Raw genomic sequence first — 21,184 nt, forward strand, 5'->3', positions numbered from 1 at the left:
CAACCGGTATCTCAAAAAAGATATCGGGTCAATCCGAACAGTATTTCAATCTCGACAGCGATGAAAAAAATCAAATATTTATTCTGCCGTGTGAAAGTAAGTAACTTCACACGTAACATTTTGTTCTTTTATCGTTTTGCAAAGTGATTAGAAACTTTAAAAAAAGAAACTCCCAATGCATATATATATATATCTTTGGTGACTTAAATGCATCGATGGAAACCTAAAATAGTTAGTGAATGTACAGCGTTTATGTCTGAAACTCATTCAGCTCTGGAGCTCATAAAAGGCACAAAGTTGGTGCAGAGTAAACAATGGACATGGAAATAAAAGACAGTGACGAGCAGGTTCAACATTAATCCCAACTTCCTCTCCCATCACTAAAAAGTCTAGTCTCTCAGAGCGATTCAGAGTTCACAACGTCCACTTCTCTGAAAACACCGACCAAATACAAAGTTTGTCTATATAACAAGATATTTAAGCAAGTATTTTCTTTTCCTTTTTCCCCCAATGGATCATTTAATTTCTCCACTGCAGCTTTTGATGTTCTGAACTTTAAATGGTGACGGAGACTAAACAATGTTCCTTTCAAAGCAGCAGCGGTCATGGCCCCGGCTGCATTAATGCCTCAGAATATCACATCCTGCAGGATTTGTCAAGTCAAGAGCTGTAAGACTCTTCACCGCTAACAGAAAAGCATTGGTATCAATTCTGGGAATCAAAAAGGTGGTGGTGTAGAGCAGCAACTGAATCGTTTGGTCCAGAAAATGTAAAAAAAAAAAACGTCGATCAGTGTTTGTCAAACCTGGAAATGACGATGTTCCCGAACGTCTTGTTTTTGTCGATAAACCAACATGACTCAGTTTTAATGATTTCTTTGTTATGTGGAGCAAACAAACAAAGAAAATATTCAGATTTAAGAAGCTAAAACAATCGTAAATCTTGTTTTAATCATGAAAAATGCTTCAAACAGATTATCGATTATCAAAATAGTTGACGATGAATCGTTTCAGCTCTATTGCGATGTCAACCTTTGTAAAAAACGGACTCAAATACAAAATCTCACTCGTCGTTGAAGATCCTAGAGCCCTGAGAAAACTACAAGGTCAAACGAGCACTGAGCTATGATGACCGATCCAAAGGTGTCATACGAAGGCGTCCTTCACTTTTAAAAATGAAACAAGAGTCGCGCACTGACGAACAGCAGCATTGTGGGTCCGTGTAAGTGCTTATGTTAAATTTTCCCCAAAAATTCCTGCACAGAAAGTGGTGAAGCAAGTTAAATTTAAAGTTTAGATCAAACACTACACGGCCTGAACGGAGCTCAAGACCATCAGCCACGACTTGACCGATCCACTGCCAAATCACCTTTCTTTGAGTGTATAACGTAAACAGCGGACCCCAAACCAAATGCTATTATTCAGGCCTGCTGAGGTGAGGTACAAGTTCTGTAGAAAACAATGCTAATGCTTTGAGGTATTCAAATGTTCCGACTTAGGATCCAGTGAGATGAGATACATTAAACCTGCAGGACAGGACAACAGAGCCCTTCAACCCAGATAACGGACGCAACAACGCAAGGCATGTCGGTTATTTCCATGTCAGTGTCAGGTGACGAGGGACAACAATGTAATCGGTGTTATTATTATTAATAATCCTCAGTGGTTGTGGTTATGAACTTACACAAACAGCATCTGCTTATTGTACAAAAGTACCAACACAAGCAACTCGGAGTAGAAAAGCACAAGCAAATCAAAAATGTCAGAATCTTCTGGCTGTGTCGTAAAAAAAGAACTATATCCCATAGATTCCTTCAGCACCAAATTAAAAAATACACGATTAGAAGTTTTATCCCGGTATTTGTTCCATGTATGCTCCAGTGTAACGGTTCAGAGTTACGTCCTCGCTTTGTTTTAAACCCCCGTGTCTCTCGTTTATGTTGAAAATGATGGACTTTTCATTCAGATATGGGTCATATCCACAGGCACAGACTGCAGGTCCACGGAGGAGGAGGAGGAGAAGAGGTCAGTGATGCCCTCGTTCTCCTCCAGGCTCAGGACGCGCTGCCGACCGTCGTGAAAGACGCTCGGCGGTGAAGAAGCGACTGCGACGCAGCCGCTCTGCGGGTCTCCTGAGGGGGGGTGGAGGGGAGTGAGGGAGGTAGAGGTGGGGGGAGCGGTAACCGGCGAGGAGCGCGGTGACAGTTTGATTTCGGAAGTACCGTTAGCATCATCTGCAAAGATAATGGGGTGGGGGGGGTGGATGGGGGGGAGTGGGGGGTTGGGCGTGGATAAGGAGACAAGGGGGCGGAAAACAAAAAAAGATGAGTGATTATTATGGTTTAAAGTCACCAGAAAAGTGGGGTTAGAGCTCAATACATCATCTCAGAAAGACAACGTACAGTATTGTTAGTATGAATAATATTAGCGTTATTATCTCGTGCTTCTTCAATTATAGATTCTAGTTGATCCCATTAAGGCACTGGGCTCCTTTATTCGACTTGTACACTCGATAAGTTCACTAACTTTTAAATAGCGCCGGGCACGTTAACGACGTCATGTTTTTACGTGACTCCCCGATTCGTTAAAAAGAGTCTCCAAAGTAACGCTAAACTTTAAAAACAGAGGCACGCGTACGTGGTGCACAGGTACACTGGTTATTTGTAGCGCTGCTCTTTTCCTTTAATAAACAGAGCGCTCCAGTTCCACTGTAGGTGCGCTAACGGAGCTAACGCAGCTACCGGAGCTAACAGGTAAACGGTGCCTGGACTCCTGAACATGACGTCACGCGCGTCTTATTCCGGTCAGTCGTCGTTGACACCCAGCACTACTGTTAAACAAGGGCTGGGACAGGGATTATTAAGGATAATTGGATTGTTTAAGCTCCACCTCATCTCCCTTGTAAGAGTAAAGGTTTGTAGTTTCTGTGGCAGTTAATAAGAAGCCCCCCCCTTTTGCACGAGTAACCTATTTGAGATAAGTCATAAATACAGTCTGCACCCAGAGAAAAACAGACCTTTTTATGATGGACCAGACCATGTTTCAGGCCCAAAAGGCCGACTTCAGACTAAAGAATGGCTTTGGTTTTGGCCCATAATATCACCTGGTTATAAGGTAATAAAGAATATTTTTCTGGAAGCAAAAACTGTCTGAATGTGTAGCCAGTGTTTGAAACACACAATGGGAACTCGAAGTGTGTGTGTGTGTGTGTGTGTGTGTGTGTGTGTGTGTGTGTGTGTAAAACTGACCTTTGGAATACACCTGAGAACAGGGCGAGGGGACGTCGCTCGGAGACGCGTCGGTGCCGTCCGGGGAGTCGGCGTCCTCCACGCAGACGAACGCGTCGATGGGACCCTCGGTGCTTTTGAGGTGGACCTGGAATCTCTGAATGCACAAAAGCGACGTCCTTATTACACAGCAGACACGAGACAGTGGATAAAAAGGGGACTTCCAGCTTGCAGCGTGATTCTAATCAGGATTTTACTGAATTTACTGTAAAAATCATGCTTCCTCCTCCACATGCGAGGGAGAATAAACCTTGTGTTGACTGATTGTATGTGGAGAAATATACCTCCTGTGGATGCGGGACCTCCAGGTTTGTCCCTGCGGGGGCTTTGATCACAATCACCGTCTGCTCTTTCAGGCTGGGGATCCTTTGAACATCCTTGTGTGTCAAGTAGGCAAATGTTTTCCCGATCAGTCAAGGACGATAATTAAAGTGGCTTTTTAGATAACAGACGGGGGACAAAATCCATGACTAAAAACAGGCCGTCTCACATTTAAAAAAAAAAAAGGATATCTCTGCATCCGCTGGTCCTCGCACATCTTGTAAATTTGCTTCGTGCAGGTTTGGATCAGGTCGTCCAGTTCCGCCTCTTGCTGCCAGAGGTCTCCCAGATCCAATGAACCACCCCTGTGTACACACACACACACACACAATTCATGTACTGCAGAAAAATCTCCTTTAACTACGTGCAGCATGCATTCGTACTTACAGCCACTGAATGTTGTTTTTGGACTTCTTTTTGATGAGTTGGATCCCCTCGAGGGCATTGCAGACATCATACAAGCGCCTCTTCCGGGTGTTGAGCTGGAGGGCGACGGCGTTCAAGTCCAAAACGCCGTCGGGGGTGGCTTTCAACAGCTCTGTAAACTTCTGCGTCAGGAGACCCAGCGAGGTGTCGATGCGTGGCTTAAAGATCGTGAGAGATGCTGCTGTAGGATTGGGCAAAAAAAATGGGTGAGGATGAATGTTTTTATTATTTTAAGACCTTGTGTTGTCGTTTTGTCTGTCAAAAACTCTAAGTTAAACTCATAGATGACAAATTGAGCAAAACCTGTACGAAGTGAGCTTACTGCATTGAGTTTTGTCAAATGAATAAACACTGGACTACACTATGACCTCCATGTGTCTCAGGAAAGCACCCTCAGAGCTCCCATTAAGAGAAGCTACTACCAGTAAAGTCATAAATATGACATTATTGGTAGATACTTTCAGCTCTGTAGCATCTCCCCCACTGGCGGCCAGTCTGAAATATGACAAGTGCTGCCGTCGGGTGCTTGTGGTCAAAGCCATTGGAAACCCCTGGGTTACAAGACTGTCCATCAGTGTCATAGAAGCACACGCTGGTTAATGGTTCATTCTGTTCCCCCCACAGGTACTGACACATTGACCTACTGAAAAGTTAAAAAAAAAAAAAAATTCAGCACAAGGTCTTACGTTTCGTTTCAGGGCTAAACGCATAGGTCACGGGCGGTTTGATGCTGCTGGTGCTGCGATGATCCTGGGCTTCACCGACATCCATCTCCGGTCTTCTTCTCTTACGTCCTACGAGAAAGACATAGCACAATTATTATGGTACTGAAGTGTTGTTCTATAAAACGTTAAATGGTTCACACCTAGTAAATTCGGTACGTTCCACCAGGATAGCTTTTTATAATAGATTGTGCCATAGCATTTCTTGCTGGAGGAAGTTGGACACGTTAGCGCAAAGATAAAAGATGCATGTGAACGAGCGCAATGGCAACAGCTTTATCGAATAAATGAGGACATTTAGAAGTCATATGACTGCTTCATCTGTCCATACTTTTAGCTAGCAAGTAGAGTAATAGCACAACATTACTCAACTTGGTGCAGTACGTTAATATTTCCTATAAATAATATATACGTTTTCTGATTTTACAGTTCCTTAAATGTGAATATATCCTGGTTCCTTTGCTCCATGTCACTAAGAACTGGCTAAATAATTTTGGTTCCTGGACAAAATTAATTTCCAGGTTTCAGAAACACCGATCAACATTTTAGGGACCAAACGACTACTCTCGATTAATCGTTTTACGAAAATAATCGTTAGCAGTAAACGTGACGTCACCTACAGCATTATCTCGATGAACCAACTAGCTTAATTGCAGCACAGTTACACAGATTAGCGCGCATGTTGTTTTTCTACTAAACCTTAGAAAATCCGGGTAAAAGTTAACTCTATGCTATATTTAAGTTGTGTATCAAATTGTGATATTAATTATGCTTTAACTGAGCACTGTCCCCTTTCAATTAAATCATTAATTATATATATAACAAAAAACTTGGCATGACAAGAGCATTCAAATTTAAATTTGTCTTTTTAGGAGTCCACGAGGCCAGTAATACTTAAAAAACTTGACATAATTTACATAGGTTTTAATCAGAATCAATGAGTCCGGTTACGGCTAAATGTTAAGTTTGTTGTTACCTGGGAGTTAGCTTGTGTTTGGCTAACCGCAGCTACATCCACAGCCCCTTGCCATGCTACGCCCAGACCCACACAAACAAGTCATTCGTTACTTTTCAGCAATAAATAACACGTAAACTACGTGCAGTCGTTAACTTACCTGCGAGTTCCCGCACACATATTACAACAACTTTGACAGATAAAGTGTGTTGTGCGCACAGATAAGGCGCGAGTGTGTGTGCGTGTGTGTGTGTGACGCTAACGACAATGCACAGCTGTAACCATCGAGAATTCTCCTTCAAACTAAAAGCATGACATTTATATGGTTCCTGTTTTTATTCTGAAGGAAAGTTGATAGTTTCCGGTATAGTAGTTGGCGTTTACGTGCCTGCCTGCCTGGAGAAACTGTCAGATGTTCGGCTCAGGGAGTGCCGATTTTGGGCCACATACCGGTCCCTGGCTTCTCTATCTAACGTATCCATGGCCTTTGGGGGATTTTAACTTTTTTCTTTCTCCCAACTCTGCTTCTTCCCCTCATTCGACGTGCTGTTTGTTTACATTCGCGGAGCCATCAACGTGGCCGCCGCGTCCCAGAATGCAACGCGGTGCCCAAGGCCCTATTGAGACCAACATAAACTTTACATTTCGGGCCAATTCGACAAAGTGATATACGTGATATAAAGCATTCACCACGAAATAAAATAACATATAAATGAAGGAAGAAGCTCGGGAGAGAGTGAGAATGGGGGCGTAGTTGTCATGTTAACGCACTATTAGCATGTTAGCTTTGATGTTGCTATGTTCAGGTGTATCTGGTTGATTCTTACCTGGGTTTGTTCGCGTTCACAGTTCTGCCATTGACCCGGTTGATGTCGAGGGTTCTCCCCGGGATTCGGCTCGTGTTTTTCGGGACGTTCACTTCCAACCGCGGTGAGAAGACCGCGAGGAACTTTCTTCTTTGGGTTGTTGTTGGAAACCAGCATTATCGCCACCTTCTGGACTGGAGTGTGAATGAGAAGATGGTGGGGGGCGGTAACGTCCTTGTATCTTGTAAATATTCACCCAAATCAAAGGATAATTGGTGACATCATGACACATATTTGATACCGATGCATTTGCTGCCATTTTCCTCATGTCCCCATGATTATGATGATGATGGCTTCTCATCTGCACTTATGTGATAGGTAGGATTATCTTTGGATTTTGACCAGTATAACATCAATAATACTATTTTATCACTGCCAGCTATGACAAATCTGAAATTTACTCCACTTAAGGTTGCTCCGACAGCCTGTAGTCCAGGGTAAATATGTGTTTTATCAGTTGTGCTACTCTGCAACTGTTAGTCAAACAAAATACTTCAAAATCAATTCAACTGTGATTCAACAGATATTCATCCGTCTTAAACTCATTTTATGGGATTAAAAGCAGTAAAAAGTGGCATATAATTTGACAGGTCAGGTCCTGACATCCTCATACATCAATTTAATAGGATTAAAAATCATGTGAGACAACGAGTAAAATAACAACAATGACTGCTTTTATATCACTTATAGCACATCCATACAAATTGTATGTTTTTGAACAACACTATAACACAGTCATAAACTTAGGTGGCAGCTTAGATTTGAATATGTTTCCAATGATAATGTTTTCAAGAAATACAAAGCTCCTTTTACACCCTTTAAAAATAACACGATGGAACATAATCGGTGACAAGCGACCGCAAAAGACTGAGTCACTCAGTATGTACATGACATTTACAAGAAAAAAGAAAAGCCGATTCACTAATCATCATCATCAAACTTGATCTTCTTCCCCTGGAAGGCCATGATTTGTCCTTGCTGCTCCTTTCTCTTCTTACTCGCCTCCCAGGACGGATGCAGCGACTGCTGTGGTGGCTGATGGGAAAAGGCGCCGCGACCCATCGGCACGTTCTGCCTCGTGGCTTCGCCTCTGCCTCCTCGACCCCTCCCTCGGCCTCTCCCTCGGCCAGCAGACGCAAAGCTCTTCTCCTCCGTCTCAGGACAGGGCTTACCGTACTTGGACCCTGAATTCCTTTCTTCTCTCGAACCGTGGAATTTGGACGGTTTACTGAAATCTCTATTAAAACCACTGCCGCCATTTGGTTTCCTTTGGCCCCTAAAGTTATCGCCACCCCTCCCTCTGCCTGCAGCCTGCTTAGACCCAGAGAGGGAATTGCAGAACACAGACTTAAAGGACGCTTTAGATTTCAGCCTGGACTCAAGCTCATCGAGTTCTCGCTGGACCTTATCAACGGATTCTCCTTTTCCTCCCTGAACCTTCTCAACATTTCTTTCTCCTTCTACGACATTCTTCTTCTTCTTCTTGAATTTACTGACTTTACCTACAAAGAAGTCATCTTCGCTCTCCTCGGACTGGGACGACTGTTTACGGAAGCGCTCCTCTGTGCTGTCGTCAAAGTACTCTTTCTCCTCGTCATCTGAGGACTCTAACTCGCTCTCTTCTTCCTCTTCCCTTTTCTTGAGCACTGGAACGTTTGGTTTCTTAGCTGCATCTTTACATTGAGGCACATTTTTCACAGGGACTTTTTCATTGATTGGTTTTGTCGGCGCCTCTTCTACACTCTTAGACTCTGGTATTTGTTCAGGTAGGACATCAGCAGTATCAGTCGATTCAGCTTCTATTACTATGTCAATTTCAGGTTTAGGTTCATCTTTAGAGTCTTCAAGGATCACATCTTCTTCCTTGTTGTCTGCCATTTCCTTTAGCTGCACTGTGACATCCTCCTCTTTTTCCTCACTCGGTTTTTCTCCTCCTTTGTCCGGAGACGGCGAGTTTACTTTCCCAGGTTTGTTCTGCGCCTTTTCCTTTCCTCCCTGCTTCGCGGAGTTCATCCTCTCCTCTTTGAAAGCTTTCACGGCGGCTTTGATGACCACGATCTTCTTGTCGAACTGAGGGTGGGTGGCGATGCGTGCGACGGCCCGGTCAGAAATAGAAGACTTGGGGTTTTTACACGCTTCTTCAAAGTTGAGCTTCTTCTGCAAGGCTGCCTTGGTCACCTGGCAACGGGACATAACGTCAGTTATTACACTGCAACAATAAATAATAAACTGAGTGTTTTATGGAACCTACCACGTCTGGTGCGAGAACCTTCATGGCGTGGACTTCCTCCAGCAGTCTGCCAGCTCGCCTCTGATTCTTCTCGATTTCAGCCTCTTTGCCCTTCTTCTTCTTCAGGGCACCGATCTGTCGCGTCAGCTTGCGGATGATCAAAGCTCTGACCCGCTTCACCTCCTTCCTCATCTTCACCACCTCGTTGTTGAGGTTCAGGACATCGCTGGCCTGCTTTTTCTTGCCTTTAGCCTGAGCAGGCAAGGGAGGAGCCTTCTTCTCTGGTTCATCTGTGGCCGGTGATGTTTCTTCTGCAGCCTGGGATGTTTCTTCTGCTTCATCTGCCTTTACATTATCATCATTTGCTTGTCCTTCTTCTTCTTCAGATCCTCCTCCTTCAGATCCTTCTTCTTCTTCAGATCCTTCTTCTTCAGATCCTCCTTCTTCAGATCCTTCTTCTTCAGATCCTTCTTGTTCCTCAGTCTCTTCTTCTCGCTCTTTTTCCTCAGTGGTTGACAACAGTTTCTCCATCTTGTCCTGCATATGCATCATCTGCTGAAACAAAACACAACAACATTTGCGGAGAACAAATAAGATAAACACAAACACAAATATCTGAGGCTGATGAAAATGGGAACAAATCTGATATCCTACAGCTGAGCTTTTCCACAATAGACTTAACTGAGTTTAACTTGCACATATTTGCTTTTAAGTACTTACAACCGGAGCTGCAACTAACGATTATTTTCGTAATCGATTAATTGATGAATCGTTTGGTCCAGAAAATGTCAGAAAATTATCAGTGTTTGTCAAAGCTGGAAATGATGGTGTTCTCGAAAGTCTTTGTTTTGTTCACACACCAAAATGATTCAGTTTTAATGATTTATTTATGTTTCGTTTACGTGGAGCAAAGAAACCAAGAAAATATTCACATTTAAGAAGCTAAAACAATCAGAAATCTTGTTTTAATCATGAAAAAAGCTTAAAACCCATTATCTATTAACAAAATAGTTGGCGATTAATTAAATAATAGATTAATAATCGATTAATCGTTTCAGCTCTACTTACAACATACATGTATTTCATATAGAACCCATATCCATAATCTCCACACACACTTGACCACAGAAACACACAATTTTTCCACACAAACTCACTCAAATGCCTTTATATACACAAATATAAGCTGCTTTACGACATTAAAGTGTTTTTATAATCTATTGTAAAGCAGCTGGGCAAACTGAAGACTATCAGAAAAGGTTAGGAAAGTGAAAAATCTGACACAGACTGACTGCCTTATCAAACGTGGCCGAGCACAAGCATGGACAAGTTTTGTTTTGTCACGTAAACACGCGTTTTTAACGCACAGCTAACATTTATACGACAAACCGCAGCGCATAATCTAACTTAAAACACACGTATTTTAAAATGTCACACTTACCGGCGAGAAAAAACGAATTTAAAACCTCAACAGCGACAGAAACGTTTCGCCTCGTCGGGGGGCGGCCATCTTTGCTACGTAACGACGCAGTGACGTCAGGACGTCAGCAAAAAAAAAAAAAAGGGGGGGGGGACACGCACGCACGCAGCGTGTGTCGTGAAAAGGGGAGGGGCTTCGCGTGGACTGTTTTTATTTATTTCTTTGTTTCATGTGTGCATAAAACAACAACAGTGGCGGATAAATGACGGAATAAGGGACACGACGATGAGCGAATGAGTTCCCCGCGCGGCAGCCACCACCACAGCGATATCACGAGCGAACCAACGCGGGGAGGATGAAGCGGCGCAATGCGGACTGCAGCAAACTCCGACGGCCGTTAAAACGGAACCGAATCACGGAGGGTATATATAGCAGGTACCAAAAAGGGGGCTGGAGGGACGTTATTGTATAACAATGGCGCCTGTGTGCATATGTCCAGAGGGATGGCAGCTCCGGCTAAACATCCACATCTCAGCACGCTGTGGCGGGAGCGTCTGAACGCAGATGAATGAAAATCAGCGGTTATTGAGAAAAAAAAAAAAAGGCAAAGGCCTTTACGTTTGTCTTGTGTGGCTTTTCATACATCATTATTGTTTTTATCGTAAACTGGTCAAATGCGAATGAAATGTGTGGGGATTAAAAATGACTTCATTTAATTTGGAACGTTTTTGGGGCAAAAAAAAAAAAAAAATGTATATTGAATGTGTGTTTTTAAATTTAATCTCGTGATATAAAAAAAAAAAAAAATCATCATCTCGAGCCAGAAATGACAACAGCAATGTCAGGGAGCGCTTGTTTTGAAGTGCGGGCTGACACCGACGTGCGGGGGTTGTCTCACCTGCGCTTTGTCTGTCACACAGAGGGCGAAAGTGAACAATAAACCGGCGCCAAAGCCACACACGTCTCACTGTGTGGAAGCCAGATTATTATTATTATTCTAATGAAAAGAGTGTGTGTTTATGTTATGCTGCTTTCTGTGTGTGTGTGTGTGTGTGTCCAGTCAGAAAAATGACACCAGGTGTGTGTAAAAACATGTCTAGACATGACACTCTATACATACAGTTCACTCTCAGCCTCTTGTGTCTTTGTCTCACTCTTTTATGGCACAAAGGGGAGCAACAAATGATGGCAGAAACTATACTGTAACACTATCGCTCAAATACAAAACACAATCACTAACTAAATAATAATAATAATAATAATAATAATAGATTCACCCAATAAAAAGTGCTTGTAATCAAAATATATCAAAACATAGTAGTAGTAGTAGTGTTCTTTTATTTTAAACTGTGTCATGTCTAACAAAATGAAAGAAAAGCATCATGAGGGGACAAATATAAAAATGCTACAAAATTACTTGAAAATTAGGAATTTGGGAACAAAAGATAATGAAGATGGAAACTTGGTTTTCATGAAAACCGCATACATTTATTTACAATGGTGTTCTAGGGTTAATTTGATTTAAACGCCAGTTATTCTTAAATGTTTTGCACGTCTAGATGTGTTGCATCGATATTTCTCTTGCCTTTTTTACACCTCACGTGACTTTGCAAGTTCCCTAAACCCTAAAATCTAGAGAAAATGAGCCAATATCAAATGAGCCGTGTTTAAAAACCCTCTGGTCTTCTTCTCCCCTCCCCCCCTCACCCCGCAGCACCTTCCTGTACCTGAAGTTCCTCGTCGTGTGGGTCTTGGTTCTGCTGGCCGACTTTGTGCTGGAGTTCAGGTTCGAGTACCTGTGGCCCTTCTGGCTCTTCATACGAAGCGTCTACGACTCCTTCAGATATCAGGGACTGGTAAGAAGAGCTCCTTTATATCTCCTCCTCCTCCTCCTCTGTATTCACCCCGATATTCATCCAAGCTACAGGTGATCTGGTCCTATGAAAAGGGAATTTTGGATTCTTTTAATACCACTTAAAATAAAAAAATAATGCAAGCTGCACTACGATAACAGACTGAAGGATATAATGGTGAAGCAGCCCTTGAAACATTGTTAATTATCAAGTTATGTTGCACGACAGAACACACATCCAATCATACTTCTTTTTAGCATAACATAATCCACATTTCAAGAGTAATCTCAGATATTTGAAGGGCATTTTGCCTCAAGCTGTCACTAATTTCCAACCACGCTCTGGATTAAATTCAGTGCATGGTCAGAAATACAGAAAACAGTGGTGTCAAACTCATTTTCACCAAGGGCCACATCAGCATAATGGTTACCCTCAAAGGGCCAGATTTAACTGTCATACAGAATAAATGTAACTACTCCGTAACATATGGCAATATAACGTTCTGTATTTATTACTTATTCACTTTGCGGCTAACACAATCGGCATGCGTTATGGGAAATGTAGTTTATGGTCAACGCACGCCTTAAAGCAGCAAAGCATAGCACCTATTTTAACACAGATCTTTAAGACCAATTAATCACTCGCGGGCCACGTAAAATGACGTGGCGGGCCACATCTTGGCCCCCGGGCCTCGAGTTTGACACGTGTGTTTTGATTCGTTAAAGGCGCCATATGTAAGAATGTGACCCAAAAAAACGGTTAGGTTACAACATTCAAATTCAAAATACCGAGGTCTTTTAGGTTTCGTTTTCTGACGTAACTGGCCACCCGTTGTTGCGCGGCAGCTGAGACTCTACTGACTGCAAAGATTGGTAGACGGCGATAGGAGGCGCCGATGATTTGCAGTCTGCAAATTTAATATATTTTTTTAATGCAAATATTTTGTCTGTACTGTTGTTGTTGGTGAGTTCAGTTTGTTATATGAACACTATTCCTGAGTCTCTGTGACACATTAGGAGGATTTTACGGCCAGTTGCTTTAGATTTATTACATAATGCACCTTTAAATGTAGACTGATTTTGATTTTTGATGTTTTTTTCCCCCTCTCTTTCGCAAAGGCGTTCTCCGTCTTCTTCGTGTGCGTGGCGTTCACGTCGGACATCATCTGCCTCCTCTTCATCCCCGTCCAGTGGCTGTTTTTCGCCGCCAGCACCTACGTATGGGTGCAGTATGTGTGGCACACAGGTCAGTCACCGAGTTTTTCTTTGTGGATTTCACCTAAAAGTTTGTTCAGTGTTGATATTTCCACTGTGTTCACACACACACAGAGAGAGGAGTGTGTTTACCCACTGTGTCACTGTGGATCCTGTTTGTGTACATCGAAGCAGCCATACGCTTCAAAGACCTGAAGAACTTCCACGTGGACCTGTGTCGACCTTTCGCTGCTCATTGGTAAAAAAAAAAAAACGTTTTTTAAGATTCTCCTTTTTTTAACTGTGTAAAGATTTAAAACGATTTAAAACACGCGTTTCCCTTCACTGTCCAGTATCGGCTATCCGGTGGTGACGCTGGGCTTCGGCTTTAAGAGCTACGTCAGCTACAAGATGCGACTGAGGAAGCAGAAGGAGGTGCAGAAGGAGAACGAGTTCTACATGCAGCTGCTGCAGCAGGCCTTACCGCCCGAGCAACAGATGCTGCAGAGGCAGGAGAGGGAGGCAGAGGAGGGTGAGACCGGCACAGACCATAACACCCTTTTACTCGATTTCATCCACACCGTCACACGCTAATGTGGATGAAAATGACATTTTCGAATGAGAATAAGTGTCAGTGGAGCTTTTTGTTCACCGTTGACGTCTCTGGAGCATTTTTAAACACGTATATTGTTAGGGTTTGTGGATGGCAGGTGTATCTGGAGCATAATTTTAGCATTTTTAAGGGGAAAAAGGGGGTAGTAATATGGATGTAGACTAAAAGAAAACGAGTATTATGCAGATTAAAGAAAAACAAATGGTGTCAAATGGTCCACCAGTCATAAGGACACTGTAAATCACGGTTTCTCTGTAAATAATACATACTCTCTCGCTTAAATGCTGTATTTTAGAAAGGTTTTCCATGATAATTAGTCATGTAAATCCACATTTGGAGTTTACATTACTTTAACAAATGAATCAAGCGCTGTAAACAGACAGTTTTTCGCTATTTAAGTAATGCTAAGATTGTTTATATTTAGGTTTTATGAAGGGAATAAAGGATGAAAAAGAAGTATTAGATGATGAGATTGCATATTATATATTGTTTTTATTGTTAGTTTTATGACTATGATTGATTGAAGGGCTAAAATTAGAGCTGCAATAAGTGGTTATTTCTTTCTGGTGAATCATTTATTCTATGAAATCTTTGAAAACGCTGTCCATTGCATCTGAACATGGTTTGTATTAACTGTAGTTCAATTATATCTGTTCTTCTTCTTCTTTTTTAGCTGAGTCACAAAGCTCGTAATGGTCAAAAGTCGCAGATTTTGAAATTCCGTGCGCCCTCTAACGCGGCCGTTGTGCTCGCTTTCTTTCAGCCGCTCTAGCTAAAGGGATCCAGGAGGCGGTGGAACCTTCGGTCATATCGCAAAACGGAGCGCCGCCGGGAAAGAAGAGCACCTCGATCCCACTACCAGAACTGGAGTACCGGGAAAAGGGGAAGGACAGCACGGCGAAAGAGCGCGAGGGCAAAAAACAGAACACGATAGGAATCAATAACAACAACAGTATTATGCACACACTGGACTCCAAACTGCAGGAGACAGAGTACATTGAGAACTACGTCGGCGCAAAGAGACTCAACAATGACCTGGCCGGAGAAAACGCGCACGCCGACGCCAACACACACGCCACTCCGAAGGAGGAAGCGGGCGGCACGGTGGGGAAGAACTATAAAAACGCCAGCGCAGGCGGAGGCGGGGGCAGCATTTCCAACTCGTCTCCGCGGAATCACAGCTCCTCCAACGGCAGCGTGCCGCCCGGGTCGACGACCGGCAAGAACGAGAAGAAGCAGAAGGGGGCGGGGAAAGGTCAGAAGGACCCGCTGGAGAACTGCATTCCTAACAATCAGCTGGGCAAACCAGACGCCCTCATACGGTGAGACTCTCGTACAGCAGCGGCGGCTTCGTTGTCCTCGTATTTGACCGTTTAACCGAAAGGGTAACTCCTCCTCGTTTGTTCTTGTCATTAAAGGCTGGAGCAGGACGTGAAGCGGCTGAAGGCCGACCTTCAGGCCAACAGGCAGCTGGAGTCGGAGCTGCGGAGTCAGCTGTCCTCGCTGAGCAGCCAGGACCGAAGCCTTCGCTCTGAACTGGGCCAGCTCCGCCAGGACAACGAGCTGCTGCAGAACAAGTGGGTGCATGAAACTGTCCCTTTTAAACCGGGGTTTGTCAGACTCTAATGATCTGAGAGCCAATGAGCGTCTAAATCTGGTCAAGAAAAAAAAAAAATGGGGAAGCGAAATATTATTTCACAAAATTCCGTCATGATGTCGTTTGAGATTTGACACAATTTCAATGTAAAAGTGCTCATTGTGAAATGGAGAAATAAATCTAAAATTAAGTCAATAATATCATCACATAACAGCTATTATGTAATTCATAATGTAATTTAATGTTGAAAGCAATACATTTAATACTGTGATTGTACGATTATAAAAAAAAAATACTGCTAGCAAACATATTTAGTATTAAATTGTGTTCAAACGCATGAAGTGGCGGGGCCCATGTAATCAATGGGGGGGGCCGCAAATGGCCCACTGGCCGTCAGTTTGACAGCAGTGCTTTAAACCCTCTTAACAGCGTCACACTTGAAACATGGACAGTTGTTTTACATGTAAAATATATTTGTATATATAGTTGTTTTTAGTGCTGTGCAATAGGTAACACGTTTCCACGATGACTGACCAGAAAAAGACGCGCACGACGTCATTGTTTACCAGAGTCCGGGCACCGTTTACCAGTTAGCTCCGTTAGCTGCATTAGCTCCTTTTAGCGCGCCTACAGTCGAACTGGAGCGGTCTGTTTATTAAAGGAAAAGAGCAGCGCTAACAAATAACCAGTGTACCTGTGTTACTGCGTATGTGTGCCTCTGTTTTTAAAGTTTAGCGTTACTTTAGAGACTCATTTTAACAATCCGGAGTCACGTAAACATGACGTCCCGCGCGTCCTTTTCCAGTCAGTCGTCATGGTAACGCGTCATACGTTAACGTTTGACAGCACAAGTTGTTTTTACAAGCGGCAAATGATCCAAATTGCAACTGCAGTGGGCTGAGATGCCAGATCCTACATTTATCCAAATTGCACATTGTTTTTCAGTGAAAAGTTTAAAGGTTTCCAAGCAGAGTTTCCTGCTCTTGCTTTTCGTTACGTTAATATTTGGCACGAGGAGCAGGCTCAAAGTAACTTCATTTTTCATGTTTTGTTTTTGCTTATTTGGTTTGTGAACCAAAGTTAATATATTTCATTTATTTAATCATTATGGGAGTGCTTTTAAACGCTTAAATAATCTAGAGAAATCTCATATTTTTAGTATTTCATGCTCACTTTAAAAAGGTGACTTAACATGTTAACGTGAGGCTGACATAATGTTTACTACACGCACCGGTTTGCGCTAAAAAAAACAATACAGTTGTATTTAATGAAATTATATAAATGACCACATGATGGCGATAGATCAAAACTTTTCACTAATCATTCCAGTAGAGACTGTACTTCACAGTGTGATTGAGCAGGTTTGAAAGTTCAAAAGGTGAACAGGAAACAGACTTTACATCACACTCCTCCTCCTCCTCAAGGCTCCACAGTGCTGTCCAGGCCAAGCAGAAGGACAAACAGACCATCTCCCAGCTGGAGAAGAGGCTAAAGGCCGAGCAGGAGGCTCGGGCTCTGGCTGAGAAACAGCTGGCCGAGGAGAGGAAGAGGAAGAAGATCGAGGAGGCCACCGCCGCCAGAGCTGTAGCGTTGGCTGCTGCCACCAGGTACGTAAAATCAGTCGGTATATCCATAATTGTTGTGGTTTTAAGACATTAAATAAGTTATCATATTGTGGTTTTCCCTGTTGTCCAACAGAGTGGAGTCCAATGACTCACTCCGCGTTCGTATCAGGGAGCTGGAGACCGAGTGTAAGAAGCTCAGCATGGACATGAAACTGAAGGAGGAGCAGATCAGGGATCTGGAGGGCAAGTGTCAGGTAAGAATGAAGATTTTTTTTATTCATTAACTTGTAGTGATTGTGAGATGTTTTGTGGCGTTTACCTTTCGGCCTGTCGGTTTCAGGAGCTGCGGAAATACAAGGAGAACGAGAAGGACACGGAGGTGTTGATGTCGGCGCTCTCGGCCATGCAGGAGAAGACCCAGCACCTGGAGAACAGCCTCAGCGCCGAGACCAGGATCAAACTGGACCTGTTCTCCGCGCTGGGCGACGCCAAGAGGCAGCTGGAGATCGCACAAGGTGAGGCGTTGACCGTGGAGATGTTCACAAGGGCAGGAGGAACTCTGGAGGAACTCTGGGGGAACTCTGGAGGAACTGGCCATGGTGGTAGTGCATAGCTTGAGAATGCAGGAAGCAGGACACTTAATCTGGATCCTCCAGAGTTTGGAGTTTGTCTGAAAGCAGATACATTTAAATGAGGAGTAAAGTTTAAGAAGGTTCTTCTCTGTGAGAACAAGACACAAGGGGTTATACTTAACTTTAAAGCTCTTGGAAGATGGTCTACTAGCATTTGTACAAGAAGCTCTCTGGATAAGTTAAATCATATGAAATCCTGTCTAGAGATACTAAAGCTAGCGTTGACCGTGGAGATGTCCGCAAGGGCAGGAGGAACTCTGGAGGATCTGGCCATGGTGGTGCGTAGCTTGAGAATGCAAGAAGCAGGACATTTGCTCTAGATCCTCTGGAGTTTGTCTGAAAGCAGCTAAATTTAAATGAGGAGAAGTTTAAGAAGGTTCTTGGTTACAAGACACAAGGGGTTATACTTTTCTTCTCAGTTCAGGCTCTTGGAAGATAGTCTACTAGCATTTGTACAAGAAGCTCTCTGGATAAGGTAAATCATATGAAATCTAGATCTCCAGAGATACTAAAGCTAGCGTTCTCTTTCAAACAAAACGGCAACACCAGAACTGTCAGGAATTCACTTTGGAGGGCCTTCACAACCTTGTACTGAGCTCTGTTTCTTGTGTCATGCAGGCCAGATCCACCAGAGGGAGCAGGAGATCGCCGAGCTGAAGCAGAAGATCGCCGAGGTGATGGCCGTGATGCCCAGTCTGTCTTACTCGTCGGACGGCAGCAACCTGAGCGCCGTCACGCCGCACTACTCTTCCAAGTTCATGGACAATAGTCCCTCGTCCCTGGACCCCAACGCCTCAGTCTACCAGCCCATGAAAAAGTGACTCTGACTGACGTTCAAATGTTCTCCTTCGTTGTTTTCTCATTTCTGGCTTATTTTTGGTTCCAGTTTAGCAGCCCCTGACAGGTTTTGCACACACACACACACACACACAGCCCCTCTTTACAAGTACTTATTTTGTTTGGTTCTATTATGAGAACTATTATTTTGAAGGGGGTTTTTTGTTGTCGTTGCTGTTGGATTTAGCCATTAGACGATAGAATCTGTTTAAAGAGGCGGGCAAAAAAGGTACATTTCGGCTTCAGAGCCATCACGCTTCACTTCACGTCAGTCCTGATTTGCTGTACAGAATTTAAAAATTGAAAAAAAAAAAACCAGCAGCCATATTTTTCTGACATCCAGACCCTTGATTTCCAAACAATCGGAGTTCATGATGGTTCATATTAAGGCAGAAATGTGTGTAAAGTTAAGCCCTGTGAGAGATACATGAATGTAAAACAATTCATGTTTTGATATCATTGGTAGTTTTTTTTTTTTTTTGGTAATGTTTTCACTTCAGTTGCAATGTACACAAATAGTGGTGTTGAACTGGTAAACGTTTGCTGTTCTCCTCAGATTATCGGTTATGTGGATTAAGCAGATTCTGTAGTTCTGTTGGATTTGGCCTGGCACTGCCAAAAAAAAGAAAACATTAACGCCACCCACCCGTTTTTGCCGCAGACACCCTTTCCTCTCCCTCTGGACCAAATTAGAACCCATTCGATCACAATGGCGTCCGCAGGATTTAATGATGTCGAGGTAACCGTCGATCGTTACAGATTTTTTACAGTGCCTTTTGCAGTTTTCTCTTCTTTCTGACAACGGAAACCACATACTTTAAGAATCCTGGGACCAAAAGCATTAAAACAAAACAAAGTATTTCTTGCTCTCCAACTCTGACTGGATCATTTTAAATTCAGTATTTAAACCAATTGTCACCTCGGAGACGTGCAGCAGTTGAGTGTGAGCTAACTGGTCTTAGTATTGAGGACATTAAAGGGACAATTAAAGACAATTGTGGACAGGTCATTTCATAGCGACACCAGACACCAGCCAAACTGATTGTCTCTTATCATGCCCTCGTCTTGGCATTTAGTTGTTTACAACATTGTACATTTAAAAAAAAAAAAAATAAATACTGAGGAATGTTTTCTTTGTTTATCTCATTTGAGTTTCTTAAGTGCCAAGTGTTGATGTTTGGGTTTTCATCCATACTTTGATCGATGTAGCTAGCATAATGTTTGCAGAAGAGTGCTGTCGGGTTTTTTTTGTTGTTGTTTTTTTTCTCGTTGTTGTCATTAGCAACATATTCGGACGGTGTTGTTGTTTACAAGGTTCGGGGGCTGATCCTGGCAAAGTGGTCACAAAGTGGACTGATTTATTTATTCGTTACAGGCCGACTTTGATATTTCCCGCCCTAAACACCATCGTCACGTTCAGTTCAGTTTCCTCACCTTTTTCTACCAGGACAGGATTCGGTGAATGTGTTGGGGTTTTTTTGGGGAAAAGGTCGTCACTTAACCCCTGAAACCATTTATTTGATCATGTCGTGCTGTCATGTTGACTACCTGGAGAAAAAAAAAAAAGAGAGAGAAAAAAGTATTTTTGTGTGGATCTCGCTCTCTGGTTTTGTGAATTCAGTTCTCAAAGTTGCTTTTACGGAGTTTGTGTAGAAGGAAAGAGAAGGTTTGGAAAAAAAAACAAGTGCTTTGTTTTATCTCGTCATTGTTTTACCACGTTTACTTTTTCCTCAAAGTGATGGTGGCCGTTGTCACACTCTTTACTTTGACCATCACCATTAAAGAAGGTTTTGCTGGTGGCAATGCAAACTGTTGTTGCTGTGATCTTTGTGTCTACCTTGACTTTTTCTGCCTCTAACTAAAGACACCAAACACATTTTGACAGGTTATAAATCACAGAAAAATAAAACAAACAAATGAAATGACGCTGCTTCGCTGTCACACTGTCCTGACTTGAACTTGAACACAGCCGTCGTTGACACAATCGGCAACACCTGCTGTGCTTCTCTTGCTAAAACATGTCAAAATGGCCGCCGTACAAATGGGCTAACAAACGACAAACGTTGGAGACGTTAATACAAAGGATAACGATGAGCTAATACGTGATATTTGGTATCGGGATCCATCCTATTACTTGTCAAAATCGGCTAACAAAAAAGAAATGAATAAAAATAGGATTCGAACACAAATATTGTATAAATATTTCAGTGAAAGAGGCGCTAACTTGCTAAACATCGTGTTTACAGCTACATAGTCCACCATTCACAATTGTGGTTTTGTTATTAACAACCTTAGTTGTTTAACAGGGCGTAAAAAATACTACTTTATACTTATATTGGTAGTTGCTCACGGTTCTGATACCAGCACCAGTAGCTACTGTACCAAACTATCTTTGACGCTGTATTATAATGAGTTGATATTATGTTCCATTGGGCTGTTTACGGGTCTGTCGTGCTGCTTTCTTTGCCCCATATGATGAGTGTGTTTTGCAACAGGGTGACATAAATGTTAGGTCAATATTTTGCAGCTCTCTTGCTCCTCATTTCTAGGAATTCTTGCTCAATATGAGCGTTAGAGGCACTTTTTCATGGCAGACATTTTGACAGGTCAAAACAAAACAACAGGTGCAAACAATCAAATTAACAATTCCAGTTAGCCTCCTCAGTCT

General features: G+C 42.8%; 2 protein-coding genes across 3 annotated transcripts; one reads left to right on the forward strand and one right to left on the reverse strand.

The window, feature by feature from the left end:
- Window positions 1-7,371: 7,371 nt before the first annotated feature.
- On the reverse strand, window positions 7,372-10,312 carry srfbp1 (serum response factor binding protein 1). 2 transcript variants are annotated; one of them, XM_083899310.1, is made up of 3 exons: window positions 10,248-10,312; window positions 8,828-9,361; window positions 7,372-8,754 (listed from the first exon to the last, which is right to left on the reverse strand). In XM_083899310.1, the coding sequence occupies exons 2-3, from the start codon at window positions 9,356-9,358 to the stop codon at window positions 7,498-7,500; spliced, it is 1,788 nt and encodes a 595-aa protein (XP_083755436.1). In that variant the 5' UTR covers window positions 9,359-9,361; window positions 10,248-10,312; the 3' UTR covers window positions 7,372-7,497. The 2 variants fall into 2 exon arrangements, with proteins under 2 accessions (XP_083755436.1, XP_083755437.1); XM_083899311.1 differs by having other exon boundaries at window positions 8,828-9,358; window positions 10,248-10,304.
- Window positions 10,313-10,581: 269 nt separating this feature from the next.
- Window positions 10,582-19,461, forward strand: maco1a (macoilin 1a; the record flags this gene model as incomplete). The annotated part of the gene is made up of 9 exons (XM_083900191.1): window positions 10,582-10,661; window positions 11,941-12,082; window positions 13,198-13,324; window positions 13,408-13,531; window positions 15,304-15,462; window positions 16,907-17,089; window positions 17,181-17,301; window positions 17,388-17,562; window positions 18,298-19,461. The coding sequence occupies 9 exons, from the start codon at window positions 10,582-10,584 to the stop codon at window positions 18,498-18,500; spliced, it is 1,314 nt and encodes a 437-aa protein (XP_083756317.1). The 3' UTR covers window positions 18,501-19,461.
- Between the last annotated feature and the right edge of the window lie 1,723 nt (window positions 19,462-21,184).

Source organism: Microchirus variegatus (assembly GCF_963457635.1).
Source record: "Microchirus variegatus genome assembly, chromosome: 13".
NCBI classification, from domain to species: domain Eukaryota; kingdom Metazoa; phylum Chordata; class Actinopteri; order Pleuronectiformes; family Soleidae; genus Microchirus; species Microchirus variegatus.